General features: G+C 46.8%; 2 protein-coding genes across 5 annotated transcripts in view; both read left to right on the top strand.

Moving 5' to 3' along the window:
* Cln3 (ceroid-lipofuscinosis, neuronal 3) overlaps positions 1-3,642 on the top strand; it is an 11,991-nt gene extending 8,349 nt beyond the window's left edge. For 2 of the 3 annotated variants that reach the window (XM_013011797.1, XM_013011796.1), the window contains 6 exons: positions 662-708; positions 788-856; positions 948-1,003; positions 1,108-1,201; positions 3,115-3,255; positions 3,405-3,642. In XM_013011797.1, the coding sequence (XP_012867251.1) occupies positions 662-708; positions 788-856; positions 948-1,003; positions 1,108-1,201; positions 3,115-3,255; positions 3,405-3,524 (527 nt within the window). In that variant the 3' untranslated portion in view covers positions 3,525-3,642. The remainder of the gene's footprint in view (positions 1-661; positions 709-787; positions 857-947; positions 1,004-1,107; positions 1,202-3,114; positions 3,256-3,404) is intronic. The other variant, XM_013011798.1, reaches the window with a different exon arrangement.
* A 2,331-nt stretch (positions 3,643-5,973) lies between these two features.
* On the top strand, positions 5,974-20,388 carry LOC105982120 (eukaryotic translation initiation factor 3 subunit C). 2 transcript variants are annotated; one of them, XM_013011575.1, is made up of 21 exons: positions 5,974-6,018; positions 6,151-6,287; positions 7,902-7,967; positions 8,064-8,253; positions 9,451-9,576; positions 9,736-9,790; positions 10,084-10,193; positions 11,005-11,132; positions 11,559-11,718; positions 12,087-12,187; positions 12,622-12,763; positions 12,945-13,070; positions 13,202-13,295; positions 14,312-14,502; positions 14,679-14,903; positions 16,795-17,158; positions 19,372-19,531; positions 19,627-19,692; positions 19,783-19,870; positions 19,961-20,123; positions 20,227-20,388. In XM_013011575.1, exons 2-21 carry the CDS (start codon positions 6,187-6,189, stop codon positions 20,307-20,309), a joined length of 2,739 nt encoding a protein of 912 aa, XP_012867029.1. In that variant the 5' UTR covers positions 5,974-6,018; positions 6,151-6,186; the 3' UTR covers positions 20,310-20,388. The 2 variants fall into 2 exon arrangements, with proteins under 2 accessions (XP_012867029.1, XP_012867028.1); XM_013011574.1 differs by having other exon boundaries at positions 12,084-12,187.
* Positions 20,389-22,157: the final 1,769 nt, after the last annotated feature.

The raw sequence follows: 22,157 nt of genomic DNA, 5'->3' as shown, positions 1-22,157 counted from the left end.
TGAGGACTGCATTTCAAAGCCAGCCTAGGCAGGATCTGACATGAGATTCTTCTCTACAATTAATCACCTTGAGCTGAAGAGCTGAGGGACAGCGCCCAGGCCCAGAGTTCAGGCCCCATGACCGGACCCAAAAAAAAAAAAAAAAAAAAAAGAAGGCCCAGTTCATGCTTGTAATCCTAGCTACTCAAGAAGCTAAGATCTGAGAATTATGGTTCAAAGCCAGCCCAGGATGGAAAGACCCTGTAACTCTTATTTCCAATTAACTACCAAAAAGTTGAACGTGGAGCTGTGGTTCAAATGGTGGAGTGCTAGCCTTGAGCAAAAAAAATAAATAACAAAGCTCAAGGACAGCAGCAGGCCTAGAGTTCAAGCCCTAGAATTGGCGCCAACCCCCCCCCAAAAAAACTAATAAGACGGGGTGCAGTGGTCAGATGAGCATCTGCTGAGCTGCACAAAAACTCTGAAAAGGTTTCTTCTGGTGAACTGTTTTTATTTTTGTTTTGGTGGAGCTGGGAACTGAACTCAGGCCCTTCTATCTACCAGGCAAAATACTCTTATTTCTGATCATCTTCTGCCCACAGTTTAGATTGTGTGGGGTGTGTTCACTGTGTCATGGTGCTGATTATTTCTTGCATGCTTCTCTTTTCTCTGTCTCCTGTAGACTTCGGCTGGAACCTCTCTCTCCAGGAAAGGTGGACCGTGTTCAAGGTTTGGATAGCGCTAGGGGTAGTGTCATGTAGGCGGGGCCTGAGTCAGGCCTTCTACTTACCCCTTCCTACTCTCCCAGGGACTGCTGTCCTACATCATCCCCTTGGTGCTGGTCTACTTTGCTGAGTACTTCATCAACCAGGGCCTTGTGAGTGAGGGTTGCAGAGAGGGGTGGAAATAGCTATCGGGCTGGGGACTCATACGTCCCCATCCATGTCCCTGTCTGTTCTTTGCTGCAGTTCGAGCTCCTGTTTTTCCAGAACACATCCCTGAGTCACCCTCAGCAGTACCGCTGGTGAGAGCACTGGGCTGGGAGCACCCCTTGATGATGGGCATCTGGGGCGACCAAGTAGGTGCCTGCCTGGAGGCACGTCTGCCTAGTCCCTGCCCCTCCCCCAGGTACCAGATGCTGTACCAGGCTGGCGTATTTGTCTCACGTTCTTCTCTCCGCTGCTGTCACATCCGTTTGACCTGGATCCTGGCCCTGCTGCAAGTACGGGATCCTTACCCCCCTCTGCCCCTCACTCCACCCCCATCTGGGCTCCCAACTTCCCCAGATGCCACTCGCTTCTAACCCGTGGCAGGAAGTATTCAGCATTCTAAGCAGGGCTCTATGTAAAATATACAACTCCTAGCCATTCAGCCCCAGCAGGCAAATCTCAGCTTCGCTACTTGGTAGCTGGGTAACTCAGGGCAGATCTCTGAACCTTTCTGAGCTTCAAGATGTCCTCAGCTATCTATCAGATATGGGGACTGGGGATGTGGCTCTGTGGGAGAGAGCACTTTTCTCACCATGTGGGAGGCTGAAGGTTTAAACTCTAGCATTACAAAAAATAAACCAGGGGCTGGGAAGGTGGCTCAGTGGTAGAGCACTTGCCTTGCATGCATGAGGCCCTGGGTTCGATTCCTCAGCACCACATAAGCAAAAAGAAAAAAGCTGGAAGTGGCGCTGTGGCTCAAGTGGTAGAGCGCTAGCCTTGAGCGGAAGAGCTGAGGGACAGCGCCCAGGCCCAGAATTCAGGCCCCACGACCGGACCCCCCCCCCAAAAAAAAAAGAACCAGATGTGAGAAGCATCTGTTTTTCAGTGTAGTTGGAAGAAATAGCAATGACCCAGGTACCAGTGGCTCATGCTTATAGCTCTAGCTACTCAAGAGGCTAAGATCTGAGTTAGCAGTAGTGATGATTGAACCTAGGACTTCAAGCCTACCAGGCACATGCTCTAGTACTTGAGCCAAGTCCCCAGCCCTGGAAGCACTTGCGTTGTGTGTGTGTGTGCCTTTTGTTTTTGTTTTTTGTCCATCATGGGGCTTGAACTCTGGGGGCCTGGGTGCTGTCCCTCAGCTCTTCAGTTCAAGGCTAACACTCTACCACTTGAACCACAGTGCCACTTCGGTTTTCTAGTGGTTTAGTGGAGGTAAGAGTCTCACAGTCTTTCCTGCCCGGGCTGGCTTTGAACCGCGATCCTCAGATCTCAGCCTCCTGAGTAGCTAGGATGATAGTCTCGAGCCACCGGTGCCCAGCTTGGAAGCACTTGTTTAATGGTTGACTTGTCCAAGATGCTGATCTCTCTAATTGGTAGTATTGGAGTTTGAACTCAGGGCCTCACACTAGGCAGGCAATCTACTATTTGAATCATATCTCCTACCTTTTTTGCTTTTTTTTTTTTCAGACTCTTACATTTTTGCCCATGGACCACTATTCTGCTATCTATGCCTTCTGCCTACCTAAGTCTACAAACACATTCAGATGCCTAGCCTATTTGTTAAGATAGGATTTCATTACCTTTTTGTCAGGGCTGGTCTTGTATTGTGATCTTCCTAATATCTCCTTCCTGAGTAGCTGGATAACAGGCATAAACCAGTGTGCCAGGCCAACCTCAGTTCTCTTGATGCTGAGGACAGATATTCTGTGAATGGGGTATCCTTTGCATGGTGGGCTGCTTAGCAGCATGCATCTCTGGCCTCTATCTACTAGATGCCAGTGGCATATCACCAGTTGTGACAACCTAGCAGGCCTCCAGATGCTACCAGATGTTCCCTGGGCCAGTAGTCTCAGTCTGGTAAAATGGGAGGGGATACTCCTGGAAAGAAGGAAATGAGACACCTTCTCCCCCCCCCCCGCCCACCCCCCAGAGTGGCTTCCACTCAGGGAACCACCCTGATCCATGCTGAGAGCCATCCCAAGTAAGGGGAAGTGGAAGAAGATTCCAGGCCTTCCCATGATGGGAGGTGGGGAGGAGCTCCATGGAGAAGGGAGCTGAGGGTGGGGTACAGCAAGACCTTTTATAGATCACAGGCTCGGTGGGTCAGCTTGTCAGCTCCTTCACCAGTGTCTCTCACACTAGTGGGGTGAGACTTCAGCCTCCCTTTCAGATCCCACAGCCTCTCCTGTCTTTGTCTCCACAGTGCCTCAATCTGGCCTTCCTGCTGGCAGACATATTTCTGAGGTTCCTGCCCAGCATCTACATTGTCTTTCTGATTGTTGTGTATGAAGGGCTGCTGGGGGGCGCGGCCTACGTGAACACCTTCCACAACATTGCTGTAGAGGTCAGCATGCATGCACATACACATACACGATACTGAACTGGCCCAGGGCTGGGGGCAGACTGTCTGGGGGTGGTTAATTTGGGAGTGACCGGGCAGGGATCTTTTGGGTTCAAGACTCCTTATTCCTGCTCTCTGCCCTCCCTTCCCAGACAAGTGACAAGCATCGGGAATTTGCCATGGCCGCCGCGTGTATCTCTGACACCTTGGGGATCTCCCTGTCAGGGGCCCTGGCCATACCTGTGCATAATTTCCTCTGCCGCCTCCCATAACACTCAAGCTGCTCGGAATATCACCATGGAATCCAGGCCCACCGTAGAACTCAGGGCCTTCCCTACCAGACTAGGGGTGGGTCAGGAAGTACTTTCAATAAATGATTATTTTATCAGCTAAGTTCTTGTGCTGGTTTTCTCTGGGAAAAAAATTACTGTAAAAGTTGTACAAGCCCACTTTGGAATTATACATGCCTGTATATGGACATACACCATATACACACATATATACATAGATTTATTTATGAGTACAAAAAAAGCTTTTCAGCATCTTTCTGCCCAGTCTTTTGAGGGAGGGATTTTGTTTTGTCAAGAAAGTCTCATTTTGTAGCCCAGGCTGACATACAGTGATTTCAGGCACGTGCCACCAGGCCCAGCTTTCTGTCCAGTCTTTTGCATCTATTTACTTATTTCACATATTGTATGCAACAATCTATAAACATTTTCCCCAACATGATCATGTCAAAGACACAAAGAAGCTGGGTACTCATAGCTCACGTCTGTAATCCTAGCTAGGTAGGTGGCTGAGATCTGAGGATCAATTCAAAGCCAGCCCAGGCATTAAAATCCCTATGATACTCTTATCTCCAATAAACTACTCAAAAAAAGCTGGAAGTGGTGCTGTGGCAGCTCAAGTGATAGAGTGCTAGCCTTGAGCAAAAGAAGCTCAAGAGCTGGGCACTGTGGCTCAAGCCTATAATCCTTGTTACTCTGGAGGCTGAGATCTGAGGATCACAGTTCAAATCCAGCTCAGGCAGAAAGTCCGTAAGACTCATCTCCAATTAACCACCAGAAAACCAGAAGTGGCTCTGTGGCTCAAGGTTTAGAGCACTTGCTTTGAAGAGCTCAGGAACAGTGCCTAGGGTGAGTTCAAGCCCCAGGACTATCAAAAAAAAATTGGGCTGGGAAGGTGGCTCAGTGGTAGAGCGCTTGCCTTGCATGCATGAGGCCCTGGGTTCAATTCCTCAGCACCACATAAGCAGAAAAAATAAAGCTGGAAGAGCACTGTGGCTCAAGTAGTAGAGTGCTAGCCTTGAGCTGAAGAGCTGAGGGACAGTGCCCAGGCCTAGAGTTCAGTCCCCAGGACTGGACCCCCCCAAAAAAAATTGCAATAGGTAAGCAACCAGTATTATGGTGCTTATTACTATCAGGAATTAACAAGTGTTTTTGGAATAATGAATATTACTATACATACACTGCTCTCTGTGTATGCATACCAGTCCTGGGGCTGGAAATTTTTTGTTCATTGCTAATCTATCACTTGAGCCACATCTCCAGTTCTGAGGTTTTTAATTTTATCAATTTTTTATTTATTTTTGCCAGGCCTGGGGCTTGAAGTCAGGGCCCAGGCACTGTCCCTGAGCTGCTTTTCTTCATGGTAGCACGCTACCACTTGAGCCACAGTGCCACTTCTGGCTTTTTCTGTTTATGTAGTACTGAGAAATTGAACCCAGGGATTCATGCATGCTAGACAAGCACTCTACCACTAAACTACATTCCCAACCCAAGTTCTGAGTTTTTTGGTGGATAAAAGTCTCATGGACTTTTCTGCCCAGGCTGGCTTTGAATTGGGATCCTCTGATCTCAGCATCCTGAGTAGCAAGGATTAGAGGTGTGAGCCACCAGCTCCTGGATAAAGATAACTTTTAAAAAGCGAGTGGCTCAGGCCTATAATCCTAGCTACTCAGGAGGCTGAGATCTTAGAATTGCTTTGTGAGTATAGCTCAGGCAAAAAAAAAACCCAAAACAAACGTGAGACGTCTCCAATTAGCTACCAAAAGCCTGGAGGTTTGGCTCAAGTGGAAGAGTGCTAATCTTTAATGAAAAAGCCAAGGGACAGCACCCAGGCCCTGAGTTCCAAGTCCCAGTAGTGATACAAAGGAAAAGAGGGGTTGGGAAATGTGGCTTAGTGGTAGAATGCTTGCCTAGCATGCATGAAGTCCTGGGTTCCATTCCTCAATACCACAAACGTAGAAAAAGCTGGAAGTGGCACTGTGCGCTAGCCTTGAACAAAAGCAGCTCAGGGACAGTGCCCAGGCCCTGAGTTCAAGCCCCAGGACTGGCAAAAAAGAAAAAGAAAGAAAAATCCCAACCCCCATTAGCAGCACTTGTTGCTGGCCTTTAAGATTCTGATTCTACAGTTCGGGGAGCCTAGCGTTGTTTGCCTTGGCTTTGCTTTATTTTGTCTTCTTTTACTTTATATAAAGTCTTACTATATATACTAGGGATTGATCTCCCAACTATCAACCCTGCCGTGGCAGCCTTCCGGCTGCAGGATGACAGATGTGCAAGCACCCAAGGTATCAGGCTTTACAAAGTCACTTTCCAAGGCGCTTCTGAACCCGGTGGTTCCCGCCCCGCCCCGTGTGGCGCGAAGGCCTCTGGGAGTTGTAGTTACCCAGCGTAGTTCACCAGCACGTCCCGGAAGTGACGTAGGACCGCCCCTTTCCGTCTCTCGGCGTTTCCGTTTGACGGTGTGACTCGAGCCCCGCTGGTAGGTATTTCGGGGGTCCTGGTGCTTGGAGGAGGGGTACCCGGGTCGGAGGACAGGCAGGGACCACGAGGAGTCGGGAGGTGGCGGGCCGGACCCCTGCTCGCGGCCGGTGACGCCCGGGCGCTTCCGCAGGTCTGCGTCGGGCCGTCGCCCCTCAGCGCCGTCGCCATGTCGCGGTTTTTCACCACCGGTTCGGACAGCGAGTCTGAGTCGTCCCTGTCCGGAGAGGAGCTGGTCACCAAGCCCGTCGGGGGCAACTACGGCAAGCAGTGAGTTGGGGGATGCGCTGGCGGCGGGATCGGGGCCCGAGGACCCGGGCGGGGCCGAGGGACACCCCCTCGGCGGATCTCCTGCGGATCGCGGGAGTCCGCCATCGCGGACCGGGAACCCCGGAGGGGTTTCCACCTGGTCTAGACTGCGGCATCAGCTTCTGGCCCTGCGGTCTGTGAGCCTTCCCCATCCCTCTCCTTGCCTCCCCCTTCCTCGCTGCCTAGTAACCCCTCAAACCAGAGCTCTTCCCGCCAAGAACTCCCCACTGACCTCGCGGTTCACACACGATCCCCTAAATGCTTGGCTAGTATCTGCGAGTCCCCGGATGTGGCTCCCAACTCCAGCCAACCCGCTCAGCCCTTAAAGCATCTGTAGCATTCCTGTTGTTCACCTCCACTGAAATACCCTTGTCTATTTGCAGATGAAATTTTTTATCTTTGAAACAGTACAGTATATATACACACATATATATACACATACAGACATACATATGTATATATGTATATATATATCCATCACAGAAATGTAAGCTAACTTAAAAATGACTTCATGTCATTACCATAAATAGAAAGCCAGTATCACTTGGTAGAAAATAGGAAATAGCTCAAACGATTAATAGACTGTTAAGAAAGGAATGGTTGTGAGTCTGTGGTCTGGTCTCACTAAAGAAAAACACCAGCAATAGAGGTGGTAAATCCAGGAGTTCTGTTTCTGCTTTTATTTTCTGGTTTTGGGTGCTTTGTTATGTTTTTCTTGTGTACTGGTCCTGGGGCTTGGACTCAGAGCTTTATGCTCTCTTGGCTTTTTTACTCAAGGCTGGTACTCTACCACTTTAGTCACTGCTCTACTTCTAAAAGTTTTTGCTGGTTAATTGGAGTTAAGAGTCCTGCAGACTTTTCTGCCCAGGCTAGTTTTGAAATGGAGTTTGCAGCGAGGATGCAGGTGTGTGCCACTGGCATCCATCATTGGGACTTTCATTATTGGTAGCCTCCTACTTTGGAAATGTTTCTTCCTGGAATTTAGTATAGGTATCAGCTCCTCAAAGCCTTTCCCATTGGCTATACCTAAATTGCCCCCTTTCTCTACTTATTTTTCTTCAGTACTTATATAGTCATGTGAGCCTTTATTATTTCATTTTTATTTTTGTTTTTATTTTTTGTCGGTCATGGGGCCTGAACTCTGCACTCTACCACTTGCGCCACAGCGCCACTTCCAGCTTCTGCTTATGTGGTGCTGAGGAATTGAACCCAGGGCCTCATGCATGCAAGGCAAGCACTCTACCACTGAGCCACCTTCTGTTTTATGTGGTACTGAAGAATTAAACCTAGGGCTTTGTGCATGGGAACCAAGCACTCTTCCACAAAGCCACAGTCCCAGTCCCCCTCATTTATTTTTGAAAGGGTAAATATACTTACTGTTGCATATGCTACAAATGTTTGACAGTAGGCCATTACTGAAGTAGATTTAGGAGATGAAGTTGTTAATTGTGAGGTTATGGGGAGTTGATTCAGAGGGAAATGAGTATAATGTGGATGATGTAAATGCCTCAGTTCCAAGAAGAGAAGTACTGAAACTAGGAGAAGAGGTTGATGCTCTCTGTTCCCTCCAAATAGGCCATTGTTACTGAGCGAGGATGAGGAAGATACCAAGAGAGTTGTCCGAAGTGCCAAGGACAAGAGGTAAGGCTTGGAGGAGGTATCGTGATAGACTCTGGGAAACAATGGTGAGTTTTCTCTGGTGAGCTTGTCCAATGTGATGTTGGACTTCCGTCTCAGGTTTGAGGAACTGACCAACCTCATTCGGACCATTCGCAATGCCATGAAGATTCGGGATGTTACCAAGTGCCTGGAAGAGTTTGAGCTCCTGGGAAAAGCGTATGGGAAGGCCAAAAGTATTGTGGACAAGGAAGGTGTTCCTCGGTTCTATATCCGTATCTTGGCTGACCTCGAGGACTACCTTAATGAGGTATAATGCCTGAGGGTCTGACTGAGCTACTAATCTATATTAGGGGTCATGTCTTCTCTTAGTTCTTTACCTACTTTATCTAGAGTGTTGCCTAGAATATAGGAAATCAAGTGAAGCAAGGAAGAGGGAACCATTTACTTATTTTTATACTAATATCCGGGCTCCAACTCAGGGCCTTGCCCACTTACCTGGCTTATTTCTCTCAAGATTGGCCCTCTACCACTTGAGCTAAACTTCTACTTCTGGCTTTTTGCTGGTTAATTGGAGATAATAGTATCTCCGATTTGTCTGCTTGAGCTGATTCCAAACCTCCATCCTCAGATCTCAGCCTCCCATTATAGCTGTGAGCCACCCGAACTCTCCTGGGAAACTTTTTGTTTTTGGTCAGTCATGGGACTTGAACTCTGGGCTTGGGTGCTATCCCTCAGCTCTTCGGTTCAAGCCATGCACTCTACCACTTGAGCCACAATGCTACTTCCTGTTTTCTAGTGGTTTATTAGAGATAAGGGTCTCACAGACTTTCCTGCCTGGGCTGGCTTTGAACCGTGATCCTCAGATCTCAGCCTCCTGAGCAGCTAGGATTACAGGCATGAGCCACCGGCGCCTGGCTCTTTTTTTCTTTTTAGCTAAGAATTTATTTGTATTTGTTTATTAGTAACCCTTATTCATGGTTTACACTGTTAGAAGTGATATTTATTTATTTTGTTCCAGTCCTGGGGCTTGAGTTTAGGGCCTAGGTGCTGTCCCTAAACTTTTTTTGCTTAAGGTTGGGGTTCTACCACCTAAGGTACATCTCCACTTCCAGCTTTTTTTTGGTAGTTCATTAGAAATAAGAATCTTCATAGATTTTCCTACCTAGGCTGGCATTGAACCTCAATTCTTAGATCTCAACCTCCTGAGTAGCTAGGATTACAGGCATGTGCTACTGGCACCTAGCTAGTAGTAGATTAAAAGATATTCAAATAACAAGTTAGTAAGAAGTCAGGGTGTGGTTTAATATGCATGAGGCTCTGGGTTGCATCCTGAAACCACAAAAAAAATGCTGGATCTAATTATTAAGCACAGGTAGCAAAACTCATAAAAATGTTATTGTGAGGGGCTGGGAAGGTGGCTCAGTGGTAGAGCGCTTGCCTTGCATGCATGAGGCCCTGGGTTCGATTCCTCAGTACCACATAAGCTTCTTTTCTTCCTCTGTAGCTTTGGGAAGATAAAGAAGGGAAGAAGAAGATGAACAAAAATAATGCCAAGGCACTGAGCACTTTGCGCCAGAAGATAAGAAAATACAACCGAGATTTTGAGTCTCATATCACAAACTACAAGCAGGTGAGGATGGTGGAAGCCGACTTTAAACTGTGGACAGAACAGAAGAACATTTGCAAGTGGAAGTATGACCAGAGAAGGAATCACAGCAATATTGGGATGGTAAGGTGGATGGGTCAGGGTTAGTAAGCAACCTTAGTGCTCTCATTTGCCTCTCACCAGAACCCTGAGCAGTCTGCAGATGAAGATGCAGAGAAGAATGAGGAGGATTCAGAAGGTGAGAGAGGAGACTTACTGTGGAGAGTTAGGAAGTCCGAAATTAGGGGTTCTCTTGACTGACTGGTTTCTTGGTTTATCCTCCATTTATACCAATCCATATCTTCCTTCTTTCCTTCCTTCCCTCCCTCCCCACCATCCCTTTCTGCCTCTCTCTTTCTTGTTATGTAGATCAGGCTGGCCTCAAACCTGTGACCCTCTTGTCTCAGCTTCCTGAGAGCTAAGATTACAGGCATGTAAACCCATACTCAGTTTACAATTCTAGCCTTTTTTTCTCCCTCCATTTCCTACCAGGCTCTTCAGATGAGGATGAGGATGAAGATGGAGTCAGTGCTGCAGCTTTCTTGAAGAAAAAATCAGAAGCTCCTTCTGGAGATAGTCGCAAATTCCTCAAAAAGATGGAGGTAAAAGCCAGGGTTAGACTGGAGGCTGAGAGGCCTGCCAGAGACCAGTTGGATCCTAGGAAGGAGGAAAGACTGTTTGAGGATCTCATTTTTTAAAGTGGAGTTAATAGGGCTAGGCATGGTGATTCACATACCTATTACCTTGCTATTTGGAAGATGACATTAGGGAGAATTATGGTTCAAGGCCAACATAAGCAAGAAGTTCTTGAGATAGCCTTCCCTGCCATCTTCAACAAAAAAATACCAATTAATGGTGTGTGCCTGACATCTCAGTGACATGAAAAATGTAAATAGAAGGATCATGGTTCAGATTGGCCCAGGCACAAATGTAAGACTCTGTTCAAAAAATCACTAAAAGTTGGGCTAGCCTTGAGCAAAAAGTCTCAAGGACAGTGTCCAGGCTCTGAGTTCAAGCCCTATGACTGGCATACACATACACTAAAAAAAAAAAAGCAAAAAGAGTTTGGGGAGAGTGTTTATGGTTGAAGTGGTAGAGTCTCTGCTAAACAAATGTGCAGTCCTGAGTTCAGACACCAATACCAGGGACTGATAGAGTCCTATGTTCAGAAAGGGCAGCATTTATTGGAATCTGGTTTAAGAGTGGGCCTTTTGGAGTAGAGCACTGAGCAAATTGGAATCTAAGTGCTGGGCCCCACTCTGCCCCTGGAGAACTACTTTGGGGCATATTGTAACTTATTCTCAGTGGTCCATTCCAGCTCTTACACAATAACCACTCTTGTTCTGTTTCTAAGTCAGTGGAAAATGTCAGGAGGGAAAGCAGAACTGATCCTCTTTTTTTAATCTTTTTAAGGATGAAGACGAGGACTCAGAAGATTCTGAAGATGATGAAGAATGGGACACAGGTTCCACATCTTCTGATTCCGACTCAGAAGAGGAAGAAGGGAAGCAAACTGTTTTGGCCTCAAAATTCCTTAAAAAGTAAGAAAAGTAATGGTATAAAGCTTTTAATAATCTTGAAGGTGGTTATTCTTCCTTCCATGGAGTTCTTCCTTATAAGTGGTAGAGGCCAAATGGCTGTCACTTTAGAACAGGATCTGAGTCAAGTGGTTGCAATCACAAAGCAAGTAATGTGACCTGAAAATGGGATTTGAAGGTTCCAGAGTGCAGATGCTCATTGCCTATGGATGGGGAAAATCTCACTATTAGCTTATATGATAATAGGCCTACTGCTTAGCTTTTCTCCTCTTCCCTTGTGTGCAAAATGGAGGTCTGTCTCCCAGGGGGGCTGTCAAATTATAAACAGGTACCATGGGGAAGGCCTCAGCCCAGGACTGGTAAGTAGTGTGTACTTCCTGGTAATTACTGCCATTAGCACCTTTCATCCTCTCCCATGTTTCCTGGCAGGGCACCCACCACAGAGGAGGACAAAAAGGCAGCTGAGAAGAAACGAGAGGACAAAGCCAAGAAGAAGCATGATAGGAAGTCCAAACGACTGGATGAGGAGGAAGAGGACAATGAAGGCGGGGAGTGGGAAAGGGTCAGAGGTGGAGTGCCACTTGTTAAGGTGAGGATCGGAAGGTAAAAATGAACTCGGGAAAACCAGGCACCAGTGGCTCGCGCCTGTAATTGTAGATAAAAGACAGATCTGAGGTTCTTGTTTTGAGACCAGCCTGAGCATGAAAGCCCATGAGCCTCCCAACTAAGCAGCAAAATGCAGTTGAGGCTCAAGTGGTAGAACACTGGCCTTAAGTGAAAAGGCTAAGGGATAGTGCCCAGACCCTGAGTTAAAGCCCCAGGACTGGCAGAAACAGTAAAAATGGGAAACATTTGGGAGTGCATACAAGTGCCCAGCTGGTCGGAGTGGGAAGAAACTTAAGGGAAGAATGGGTTACTGTTGGCATGCATATAACAGGATGTGTTTTGGCCTAGGAGAAGCCAAAAATGTTTGCCAAGGGAACTGAGATAACCCATGCTGTTGTTATTAAAAAACTGAATGAGATCCTGCAGGCACGTGGCAAGAAGGGAACCGATCGGTAAGAATCCTGAGGCCTGGCTCTGGGGTTACGGAGTGGGTGGTCTTCTGAACAACATGGGTTAGAGATGGATGGAATAGAGCTGCTTTGAGGTAAAATCCTGTGGGTATAGCAGAGGAAGAGCATACTTGGAACATGCTTGTTTACTTTCTGCTATTTGTATGAGAAGTTGAACCACTCATTTAATCTTTTGAGATTGTTTTGCTCTTTTGAAAACAGGAATAGTGTTCACCTTTAGTTATGAGATGACAGAAGAATCTAGTGGGTGTGAAAGTATCTTCTATCATTTGGGCATTGTTGGCATTATTGGTACTTGTGGTAGGAATTTAAGAAACAAGTACCCAGATGGTGAGAATGGTGGTATTGGAGACAGGCCGCCTGGCTTATCTGAAGAAGTTTCAAACCCTCACCCAACCAGTTCTTTACCCTTCCAGTGCCACACAGATTGAGCTGCTACAACTTCTGGTTCAGATTGCTGCTGAAAACACCCTAGGGGAAGGCGTCATCGTCAAGATCAAGTTCAATATCATTGCCTCTCTCTACGATTACAACCCCAACCTGGCCACATACATGAAGGTAAGATTAGCAAAAAGGTCTCTGGTGGCAGGCCAGGAGAAGGTGCCCGATGTCTTAAATCTCAGAGGCTGTGGACAGACTTGGTAGTTGAAGACCCTTTGGATTCCTAGCGAAGGGATTCTTGGGACATCCACTTATTCCACCCTCATACCTCTGATCCTGACATCTGATGTCTTGGCAGCCAGAGATGTGGCAGAAATGCCTGGACTGCATCAATGAATTGATGGACATCTTATTTGCAAACCCCAACATCTTTGTCGGAGAGAACATTCTGGAAGAGAGTGAGAATCTACAAAATTTTGACCAGGTAAAGAGAGTTAGCAAGATAACTGGAGGCATATGTTGTTTGTTTGGGGAAGGCATAGTAGAGACAGACCATTTCTTGAAGTTTAGGACAGAAATCTAGGCTAATTTATTACTTTTGTACTTTCTCTTGAGCCATTGCGTGTCCGCGGCTGTATCCTGACTCTGGTGGAACGGATGGATGAAGAATTTACCAAAATAATGCAGAATACTGACCCTCACTCCCAAGGTGAGCCTTAGCAAGCATGAACCTGGCCTTATGAGGATTATACTACATCAGAGTGAAAAGCCAGCATTTTCTCTGATACAATAGTTGGAGAATTGAATTTCTAATATACTTCTGGGTATTACTGGTCTGGTAACTGCCCTGAGAACCCTGTGGGTTCAGACATTTGTGCACATGGCTTATTTAGTGTGGCCCAAAGGCATTAGGCTGGGAAAAAGAAATGCTTACTCAGTACAAATGTGCCCAGTGAGTCAAGGACGTAGATGAACCAGGCAGTCAAACCTGTCTGTGGTGTGTCCCTCTAGCACCAGATAAAGTCAGCTAAACAGATAGCAAAATCATAAACAATTTCAGGTAATGTGAAGTGTGAATTAGCCATTAAAATAGAAAGTGATAGGAGAGGTGACTGCTGAGATGTGTGTGAAGAAGGCATCTGAGGGACCATTTGAGATGAGAGTTGGGAAGAAAAAACAGAAAAGGGCTGGGAAGATGGCTCAGTGGTAGAGCGCTTGCCTTGCATGCCTGCGGCCCTGGGTTCGATTCCTCAGCACCACATAAGCAAAAAGAAAAAAGCCAGAAGTGGCGCTGTGGCTCAAGTGGTAGAGCGCTAGCCTTGAGCTGAAGAACTGAGGGACAGTGCCCAGGCCCAGAGTTCAGGCTCCAGACTGGACCCAAAAAAAAAAAAGAAAAGAAAAAACAGAAAAGGGCACCTGGCAGTCACGCAAGTGAGTTTGTCACATTTTAGGAATGAAAATAGCTTGAGCACAGTGAGGTCAGGAAAGAGGCAAGCATTAGAGCTCACAGGCTCTTTCTGGACAAGGTTGCTAACGAGGTATTTTTCCCCTGAGCTCTGAGGTAGCAAGGTTATAATATGTCCTGGGAGAGAATGGCATTTTCATGGCACAGTGGGTATTTGACCAGTGCAGAGAATAACCCAAGCTAACTGGATTAGCTGGGGACCAATGGTTGGGAAAGACTGGGCGCCCAGCTGAAACTAGGTTGTGTCCTCTCTCCGCCAGAGTATGTGGAGCACCTGAAGGATGAGGCGCAGGTGTGTGCCATCATTGAGCGTGTGCAGCGCTACCTGGAAGAGAAGGGCACCACTGAGGAGATCTGCCGCATCTACTTGAAGCGCATCCTGCACACGTACTACAAGTTTGACTACAAGGCCCACCAGCGGCAGCTCACCCCTCCCGAAGGCTCATCAAAGGTGAGTGATGTGAATCGGTCCAGCTCACTTTAGAAACCCTCAGGGCAAGTCCCTTCCTTCCCTAGGAACTTCCTGAGGTGGAGTAGGGAAGGAACCCAGGGATTCATATGAGGCTAGTCTCAAATTGGTTCCTAGAACCTGAGCCCTTTAAAGCTGCTTCCTCCCTTCCCTCGCAGTCTGAACAAGACCAGGCTGAAAATGAAGGTGAGGACTCGGCTGTGCTCATGGAGAGGCTGTGCAAGTACATCTATGCCAAGGACCGCACAGACCGGATCCGCACATGCGCCATCCTCTGCCACATCTACCATCATGCTCTGCACTCCCGCTGGTACCAGGCCCGAGATCTCATGCTCATGAGCCACCTCCAAGACAACATTCAGCATGCTGACCCGCCAGTGCAGGTAGGCCGAGGAAGCATCTGGTCCTTAACGGTGGGGAAGCCAGGCCTCAGGCAAACTGGCTTAACCAGAATGGTCACCTGTGTGGTGAGTGAGTATAGATCTAAGGAGGCACTTAGTCTTCCCCATCTGCCAGCATCTCTCGGCTTTCTTCCATGTTGACTTACACTTTGTGGTGTCCCAACAGCATCATTTGAGTTGAGCCCACATGTGAGAGGATTGTCTTACATAGAAAGATGGAAACTACTCTTGGAGTTGTTAAGCTAGGAGGAAAGACAGGGATTCGGGTGCAGAATGATGACTGCACCGTGGCACTGGTACCACTTTTTGGGTGGTGGCATGTTGAAGGTGTTTTAGTATAGCAGAAGTACTAAGGTGTGGATTTTTTATTCTTTCTTTTTTTTTCTTTTTTGTGCCAGTCCTGAGCCTTGAACTCAGGACCTGGGCACTGTCCCTGAGCTTCTTTTGCTCAAGGCTAGCACTCTTGCTTGAGCCACAGCACCACTTCCAGCCTTTTCTGTTTATGTGGTACTGAGGAATCAAACCCAGGGCTTCATGCATGCTAGGCAAGCACTGTACCATGAAGCCACATTCCCAGCCCCTCTTCCTGTAGTTTCTTTTTCTTTTTTTTTAAAAAAAATTTTAGTACTGGTACAAGGGCTTGCTTGAACCCAGAACTTAAAGCTCCTGCTTAGCCTTTTCACTCAAAGTTGGTGCTCTGCCACTTGAGCCACGCATCCAATTCTGGCTTTTCACTTGTTAATTGGAGATAAGGATCTCGGATTTTTCTGCCCAGGCTTGGCTCTTAACTAATATCCTCAGATCTCAGTTTCCTGAGTAGTTAGGATTATAGGCATAAGCTACCAGCACCTGCCTAGATTTCTAATTTCTACTTATTTTTCTACTTAAATAGTCATGGCATCCATTTGTATATTCGTTATTATACACTTCATTATTACAGGTGGTCCTTGATTCATCACATCGTTCCATTTGTGATTTTTTTGTTTTCATTTTGTCTATATTGGCGTTTCAATTTATGCCTCATGCTTGCTGAGCATGGCTTTTACTTTTCCTTTTTCTAGCATTTTTTTAATACTTTTTTTTTGTGTGTGTGTCTTTTTTGGTACTGGGGATTGAACCCAGGATGTTGCACATGCTAGGCAAGCGCTTTGCCACTGAGCTACATCCCAGCCCCATACATTTTTATTGTAAAAATACTATACAGAGGAGTTACATGAGTAGGGTAATGAGTACATTTTTTATCGAGCATTGTTGCCTCCTCCTTTGTCTTTCCTCTACCATTCCTTCCCTCCCCACCTCTGTAGCCCCCCCCTCCCGCATATTATATTCAACCCCTAGGTATCTGTGACTTGTTCTCTATAATTTTATTCAAATATTCTTTTGAAAGTGAAGCCTGCCTTAGTTGTATCAGATTGCTAGCCACACAAACTTGCTTCCTAGTCCTTCTCTGCTCCTTTTTCTCTTTACTGTGTGCTTGCCCCAACTCTAAGATATTCCATGTCTTTTTTTTTTTTTTGGTCGGTCGTGGGGCTTGAACTCTGGGCCTGGGCGCTGTCCTTCAGCTCTTCAGCTCAAGGCGAGCGCTCTACCACTTGAGCTACAGTGCCACTTCCGGTTTTCTGGTGGTTTACTGGAGATAGGAGTCTCATGGTCTCTCCTGCCCGGGCTGGCTTTGAACCGCAATCCTCAGATCTCAGCCTCCTGAGTAGCTAGGATTACAGGCGTGAGCCACCAGCGCCCGGCTTCCATGTCTTTTTGTTCTCTATCCTTGGCCACATTTTAGTTCTCAGCACATAGTACGAATATGTGTGTTGAATAAATAAACAGCTTGCCCTGTGACTTTCATTTATGATATACTATCCTTTGCCTCTAGATCCTGTACAACCGTACCATGGTGCAGCTGGGCATCTGTGCCTTCCGCCAAGGCCTGACCAAAGATGCACACAATGCCCTGCTGGACATCCAGTCCAGTGGCCGGGCCAAGGAGCTTTTGGGCCAGGGTCTGCTGCTGCGCAGCCTACAGGAGCGCAACCAGGAGCAGGAGAAGGTAGAGCGGCGGCGCCAGGTGCCCTTCCACCTGCACATCAACCTGGAACTGCTGGAGTGTGTCTATTTGGTGTCTGCCATGCTCCTAGAGATCCCCTACATGGCTGCCCATGAGAGTGATGCCCGCCGACGCATGATCAGCAAGCAGTTCCATCACCAGCTGCGGGTGGGAGAGCGTCAGCCCTTGCTGGGTGAGAGTGGGGTTCATTGTCCAGCACACTCCTGGGATCTTTGTAGTGAAGTTAGCAGGAATAATTCCACTAAGTGATTCCATTGGTGGCACCTCTGCCTGGCATGGTTCAAGTGTCTTAGAAATCATAATTTTTTAAATCTGTACTAGTAATATATAACCCTGTGATTTAAGTATTCTTGTTACCTTCTTGTTCTGGATGAAAAACACTGAGGCAAATAGAATTTAGGTAATGAGTCTGAGTTTAAGGGAGTTAGCCTGGACTTACAGCTTTCCTTTTCCTCCCCTTCATGTACATTATCTTCTAGGCAAACCACTGGGATAGTTTTATTATTCAAAATTGTTTTCACCACTCGATTTTCTCTTTTTGTGGTGGTAGGGATGAAATACAAGGCCGCACACATGCTAGGCCAAGCTCTACCCCTAAGCTATACTCTCCTCCCCCACTTGGATTACTTTTGGAGGATATGACCTTGCAGGATTGAGTTTGAGTCACTGGGAAAGGAAGTAACTGTCCCTCCACTGCAGGTGGTGCATGGAAGGGCTTGAGTGAGCCAAGCTTGCTATTTACAGCACCATCCCTTTACGCCTTCACCCCCCACCAGTTAATGTCAGTAGCTCTGCTTAAGTGCAGATGTTCCTTAAGCTGATTTTTTATTTTACTTATTTTTTTGCCAGTCGTGGGGCTTGAATTCAGGGCTTGGGCACTGTCCCTGAGCTTTTGCTCGAGGCTAGTGCTCTACCACTTGAGCCACAGCACCACTTCTGGCTTTTTCTGTTTATGAGATACTGAGGAATCAAACCCAGGGCTTCATACACGCTGGGTAAGCATTGTACCACTAAGCCACACTCCCAGCCACCTATGGCTGGTTGTGTTTGGCTTGCCTAGTGGGGTTTTGTTTTATGGAAAACTGAACTTCTCAATATCTCACAGTTCTGGGACTGGCAACCCTCGGCTTCCCTTCCCCTGCAACTGAAAGCAGCTATGGGTCTGGGCACTCTGGTTCACCGTTTCCTATTCTTTTATTTTTTTTGGTCAGTCGTGGGGGCTTGAACTCTGGGCCTGGGCACTGTCTCTCAGCTCTTCAGCTCAAGGCGAGCGCTCAACCACTTGAGCTATAGCGCCACTTCCGGTTTTCTGGTGGTTTATTGGAGATAGGAGTCTCACGGTCTCTCCTGCCCGTGCTGGCTTTGAACCGAGATCCTCAGATCTCAGCCTCCTGAGTAGCTAGGATTACAGGCGTGAGCCACCAGCGCCCGGCCCATTTCCTATTCTTTTACTTATAATGGGGTCAGAAGTCAATTCCTTAGCTGGGTATAATAGTACTCTATAAGCTCAGCACTCAAGAGACTGAGGCAGGAGTGACACAAGTTCAAGGCGACCTGGGCTCAAAAAAAAAAGCCAGCGTCTTTTTTTTTGGCCAAGGGTACTGTTTGTTTGATTTATAGAAATTTTCTTTGATTTTTCTACCCTTATTCTTTTTTTAAAAAAAAAGAAAAGGACGCTTCCTCTAAAAAGGTTGCCTGTTCGTTTTCTTCCACTTAGCCTTGCTATCACAGCTCGTTGGGCTGACTCTGGTATGCATTTGCGCTCATTGTGCCTGTTGTAAGGTCTTCCATGTTACAGGGTCTGCCATGCTTGCGAGTGCCATTTTAAGAGTTGTATCCTCCTGAATTCCACCCACTTAGTTCGGTTTGCCTCATTTTTGTGTTTGGGGGCCCAAGTCCTTAATCAGCTTATCACACTTGTTTCTCAGGACTAATTTAGACAAAGGCTAAAATTTTTAAGGAAAACAAATGAGTTGCTTTCATGAATAATAAGCTGATCATGCCTGTGGCAGAAATCACGGAAGCAATAGAAGTATAAAGTTTGGTAAATACCCGGTTGAGATGTTAGACTTTTAGGTAAGGAGCCTGTGGAATACGAAAGCCAGGTGCTCTTTTTCTAGGACAATGCACAAAACACATCCAATCAACCACATGTCAACATTTTCAGGGGGTTCAGCAATGCCCTGAAGGATATCTAGTTTAGTCTGAGCCTAAAATAAGTATATTCAGACATGAAATGACATACAAGCCCATCACTTTCTTGGAAAGCTGGGAGAATCTGGTCTAGGTATTTGTTCTTCTGCCCTATGTTCCTTGAACGATGCTCACGAAGGCGCAACCTTGGCTGCAAGTTTCTCTAGACCCTGCCCGTTTGTGACCTTTCAGGTCCCCCTGAGTCAATGAGGGAACATGTGGTTGCTGCCTCCAAGGCCATGAAGATGGGTGACTGGAAGACCTGCCACAGTTTCATCATTAATGAGAAGATGAATGGGAAAGTGTGGGACCTTTTCCCTGAGGCTGACAAAGTCCGCACCATGTTGGTTAGGTGAGCAAAAGGGAGGCCATGATAGGTAGGGAAGTAGAGACTGTTTGGTCACCTTTCTTGAGGACTTGCCACCATTTTTTCCCCTCTCCCCATAGGAAGATCCAGGAAGAGTCACTGAGGACTTACCTCTTCACCTACAGCAGTGTCTATGACTCCATCAGGTAGTATAGCCCCTGTTGGTGCAGAGGGGCCCCAGTTTGGCAGTCAATAGTCCTACCCATGGCCCTGTTCCCTGCCTTCTTATTCTCTAGCATGGAGACACTATCAGATATGTTCGAATTGGATCTGCCCACAGTGCATTCCATCATCAGCAAGATGATCATTAATGAGGAATTAATGGTGAGAGCCAATGGTGGTGCATGGGCAAATGGAGAGAGACTTGGGACAGGTCTGGTGTATCTCACATTCCTTCTGCTTTACTCCTGTCAGGCCTCGCTAGATCAGCCCACTCAGACAGTAGTGATGCACCGCACTGAGCCCACTGCGCAGCAGAACCTGGCCCTACAGCTCGCTGAGAAGCTGGGCAGCCTGGTGGAGAATAATGAGCGGGTGTTTGACCACAAGCAGGGTACCTATGGTGGCTACTTCCGAGGTGAGTGGTTCCATCATTCTACTCTCGCAGGATCCTTGACCAATACTGCATCTCCCCTGGTACTCATGCTCACCTTCCCTTCCTTCCTTCTTTCCTCCTGCAGACCAAAAGGATGGCTACCGCAAAAACGAGGGCTACATGCGCCGTGGTGGCTACCGCCAGCAGCAGTCCCAGACAGCCTACTGAACTCTCCGCTTGTGTCCTTGTGGCTAGACCATTGAACCTTTTAATCCTAAACCAGTCATTAAAGGTCTGTTTAAAGTTATTGCTGTTCCTCCTCGTCCAAACATTGCTACAGAAGTGTGTTGGATTCATTTGCTAACTACCTTTCTGAGCTTCTACCACAGGCCCAAGGCTCAGGATGCACGATGAATTTATACTCACGCCTGACTTCATTGAACTTGCTTCTATTTGGCATGTAGCAGAAAAGTGTCATGATGTGACAAGATGAACAGGGGGCCTGGTATCAGGATATGACAGAGGAGGAGGGATAGTGGACCTTGAGTGGCAAATAGGTGGGTGGTAGTTCCCAGGCAAGGGGAAGGGAATTAGTCCAGACCAGTGTGGACCCACTATTAGCGGTCTTGGATGGTACCACAAACACAAGGAAGCTTTGAAAAACTTGGCTGCTGCTGTGACATCTAAGCTATTGTTTTTCTAGTTTGTATAATTCCTGTTTGTTTTATTTTATAAAAGCTTTGGTCCCTCATAGACTGTAAAGTTTTTTTTTTAACATTTTTATTAAGAAGCTATACAATGAGGTTACAATTCTATAAGTCTGGTTATGAATACAGTGTATCTTGACCAACTCATTTTATTGTTCTCTATTTTTAAAAGATTCCTTATAAAGTATAGAAAGCATTGTTGTAGGCAGAAGAAAAAAAGAGCAAACAGAAAGAACTGGGAGTGTGTAGGAGTATTGTGGTTGGTACAAAGCATATGTGAAGTATGTATGAGATAGATGGGACTTGAGTAGGGGACCATCTCAGGAAAGCTTTAATGCTTTACACTTCCCTAGACTAAATAACATGAATGGGTACAGTTTAAGAAACATAATGAAGCGGCGTTGTGGAATGTGAAATTGGAGGCAGAGTAGCCCAGAAAACAAATGCATCTGAAACTGGTGTAACTGGGATCAGTGGTGAGAGATAGGTTGAGTGTAACAAGCTGTGGTGCTTCTGTGGCCAGTTGGAACTCGGTGGAAGAAGTAAAGACTACAGATTCTCCTGCTTGAGGGGAAACTGATAGAAACCTGCAATCAGGAAATAACTGGAGCCAGGTTCCTGTGGCTTCTGCCTATAATCCTAGCTACTTGGGAGGCTGAGCTCTGAGGTTCACAGTTTGAAGCCAGCCAAGGCAACAAGTCCTTAAGACTTATCTCCAGTTAACTACAAAAAGTGGATATTGTGCTGTAGAGTACTAGCCTTGAACAAAAAAGCCCAGAGACAGCGAGTTCCTGGGTTCATGCTCCAGTACTAGCAAAAAAAGAAAACAGAAAAAAATGGCTAGAGTGGGGCACCTGTGGCTCACATTTGTAATATTAGCTACTTAGGCTGAGATCTGAGGATTGCAATTTTAAGCCAGTCCAGGCAAGAAAGTCCAGAAGACTCTTACTTCCACAAATGGTAAAGTGCTAGCCTTAAGCAAAAGTAGCTCAGAGACAGCACCCAGACCCTGAGTTCAAGCCCTAGGACCAACTAACAACTGAAAAGACCCATGACAAGAAAAGACTATATTACTAATTTTTTAAATTGAGGAGGGAAAAAAAAAACTTCATACAAAGAAAACCCAGGCCCCATGGCTTCGCACTGAATTTTGCTAGACATTCAGGAACAGTTAATACAGATCTTTCACTTGCAAGAATTAAAATGAGGTGTGAAGCCTTCTGAATTTCTCCCCTCACCTAGACAGCAATCATGCTGGCAGAACTTGGATGGTCAGTTTCAGCTCTCATTCTCCCTGCCTACCCCCTGTTGGGCAGCTCTGGGGGCGAGGGGGGGTGGGAAGGGGGCAGTGTCCTGAGGAGCAGCTTGT

The sequence above is a fragment of the Dipodomys ordii genome, unplaced genomic scaffold, assembly GCF_000151885.1.
Source record: "Dipodomys ordii isolate 6190 unplaced genomic scaffold, Dord_2.0 Scaffold14, whole genome shotgun sequence".
Classification (NCBI taxonomy): domain Eukaryota; kingdom Metazoa; phylum Chordata; class Mammalia; order Rodentia; family Heteromyidae; genus Dipodomys; species Dipodomys ordii.
This window is presented reverse-complemented; position numbering and strand designations above follow the sequence as displayed.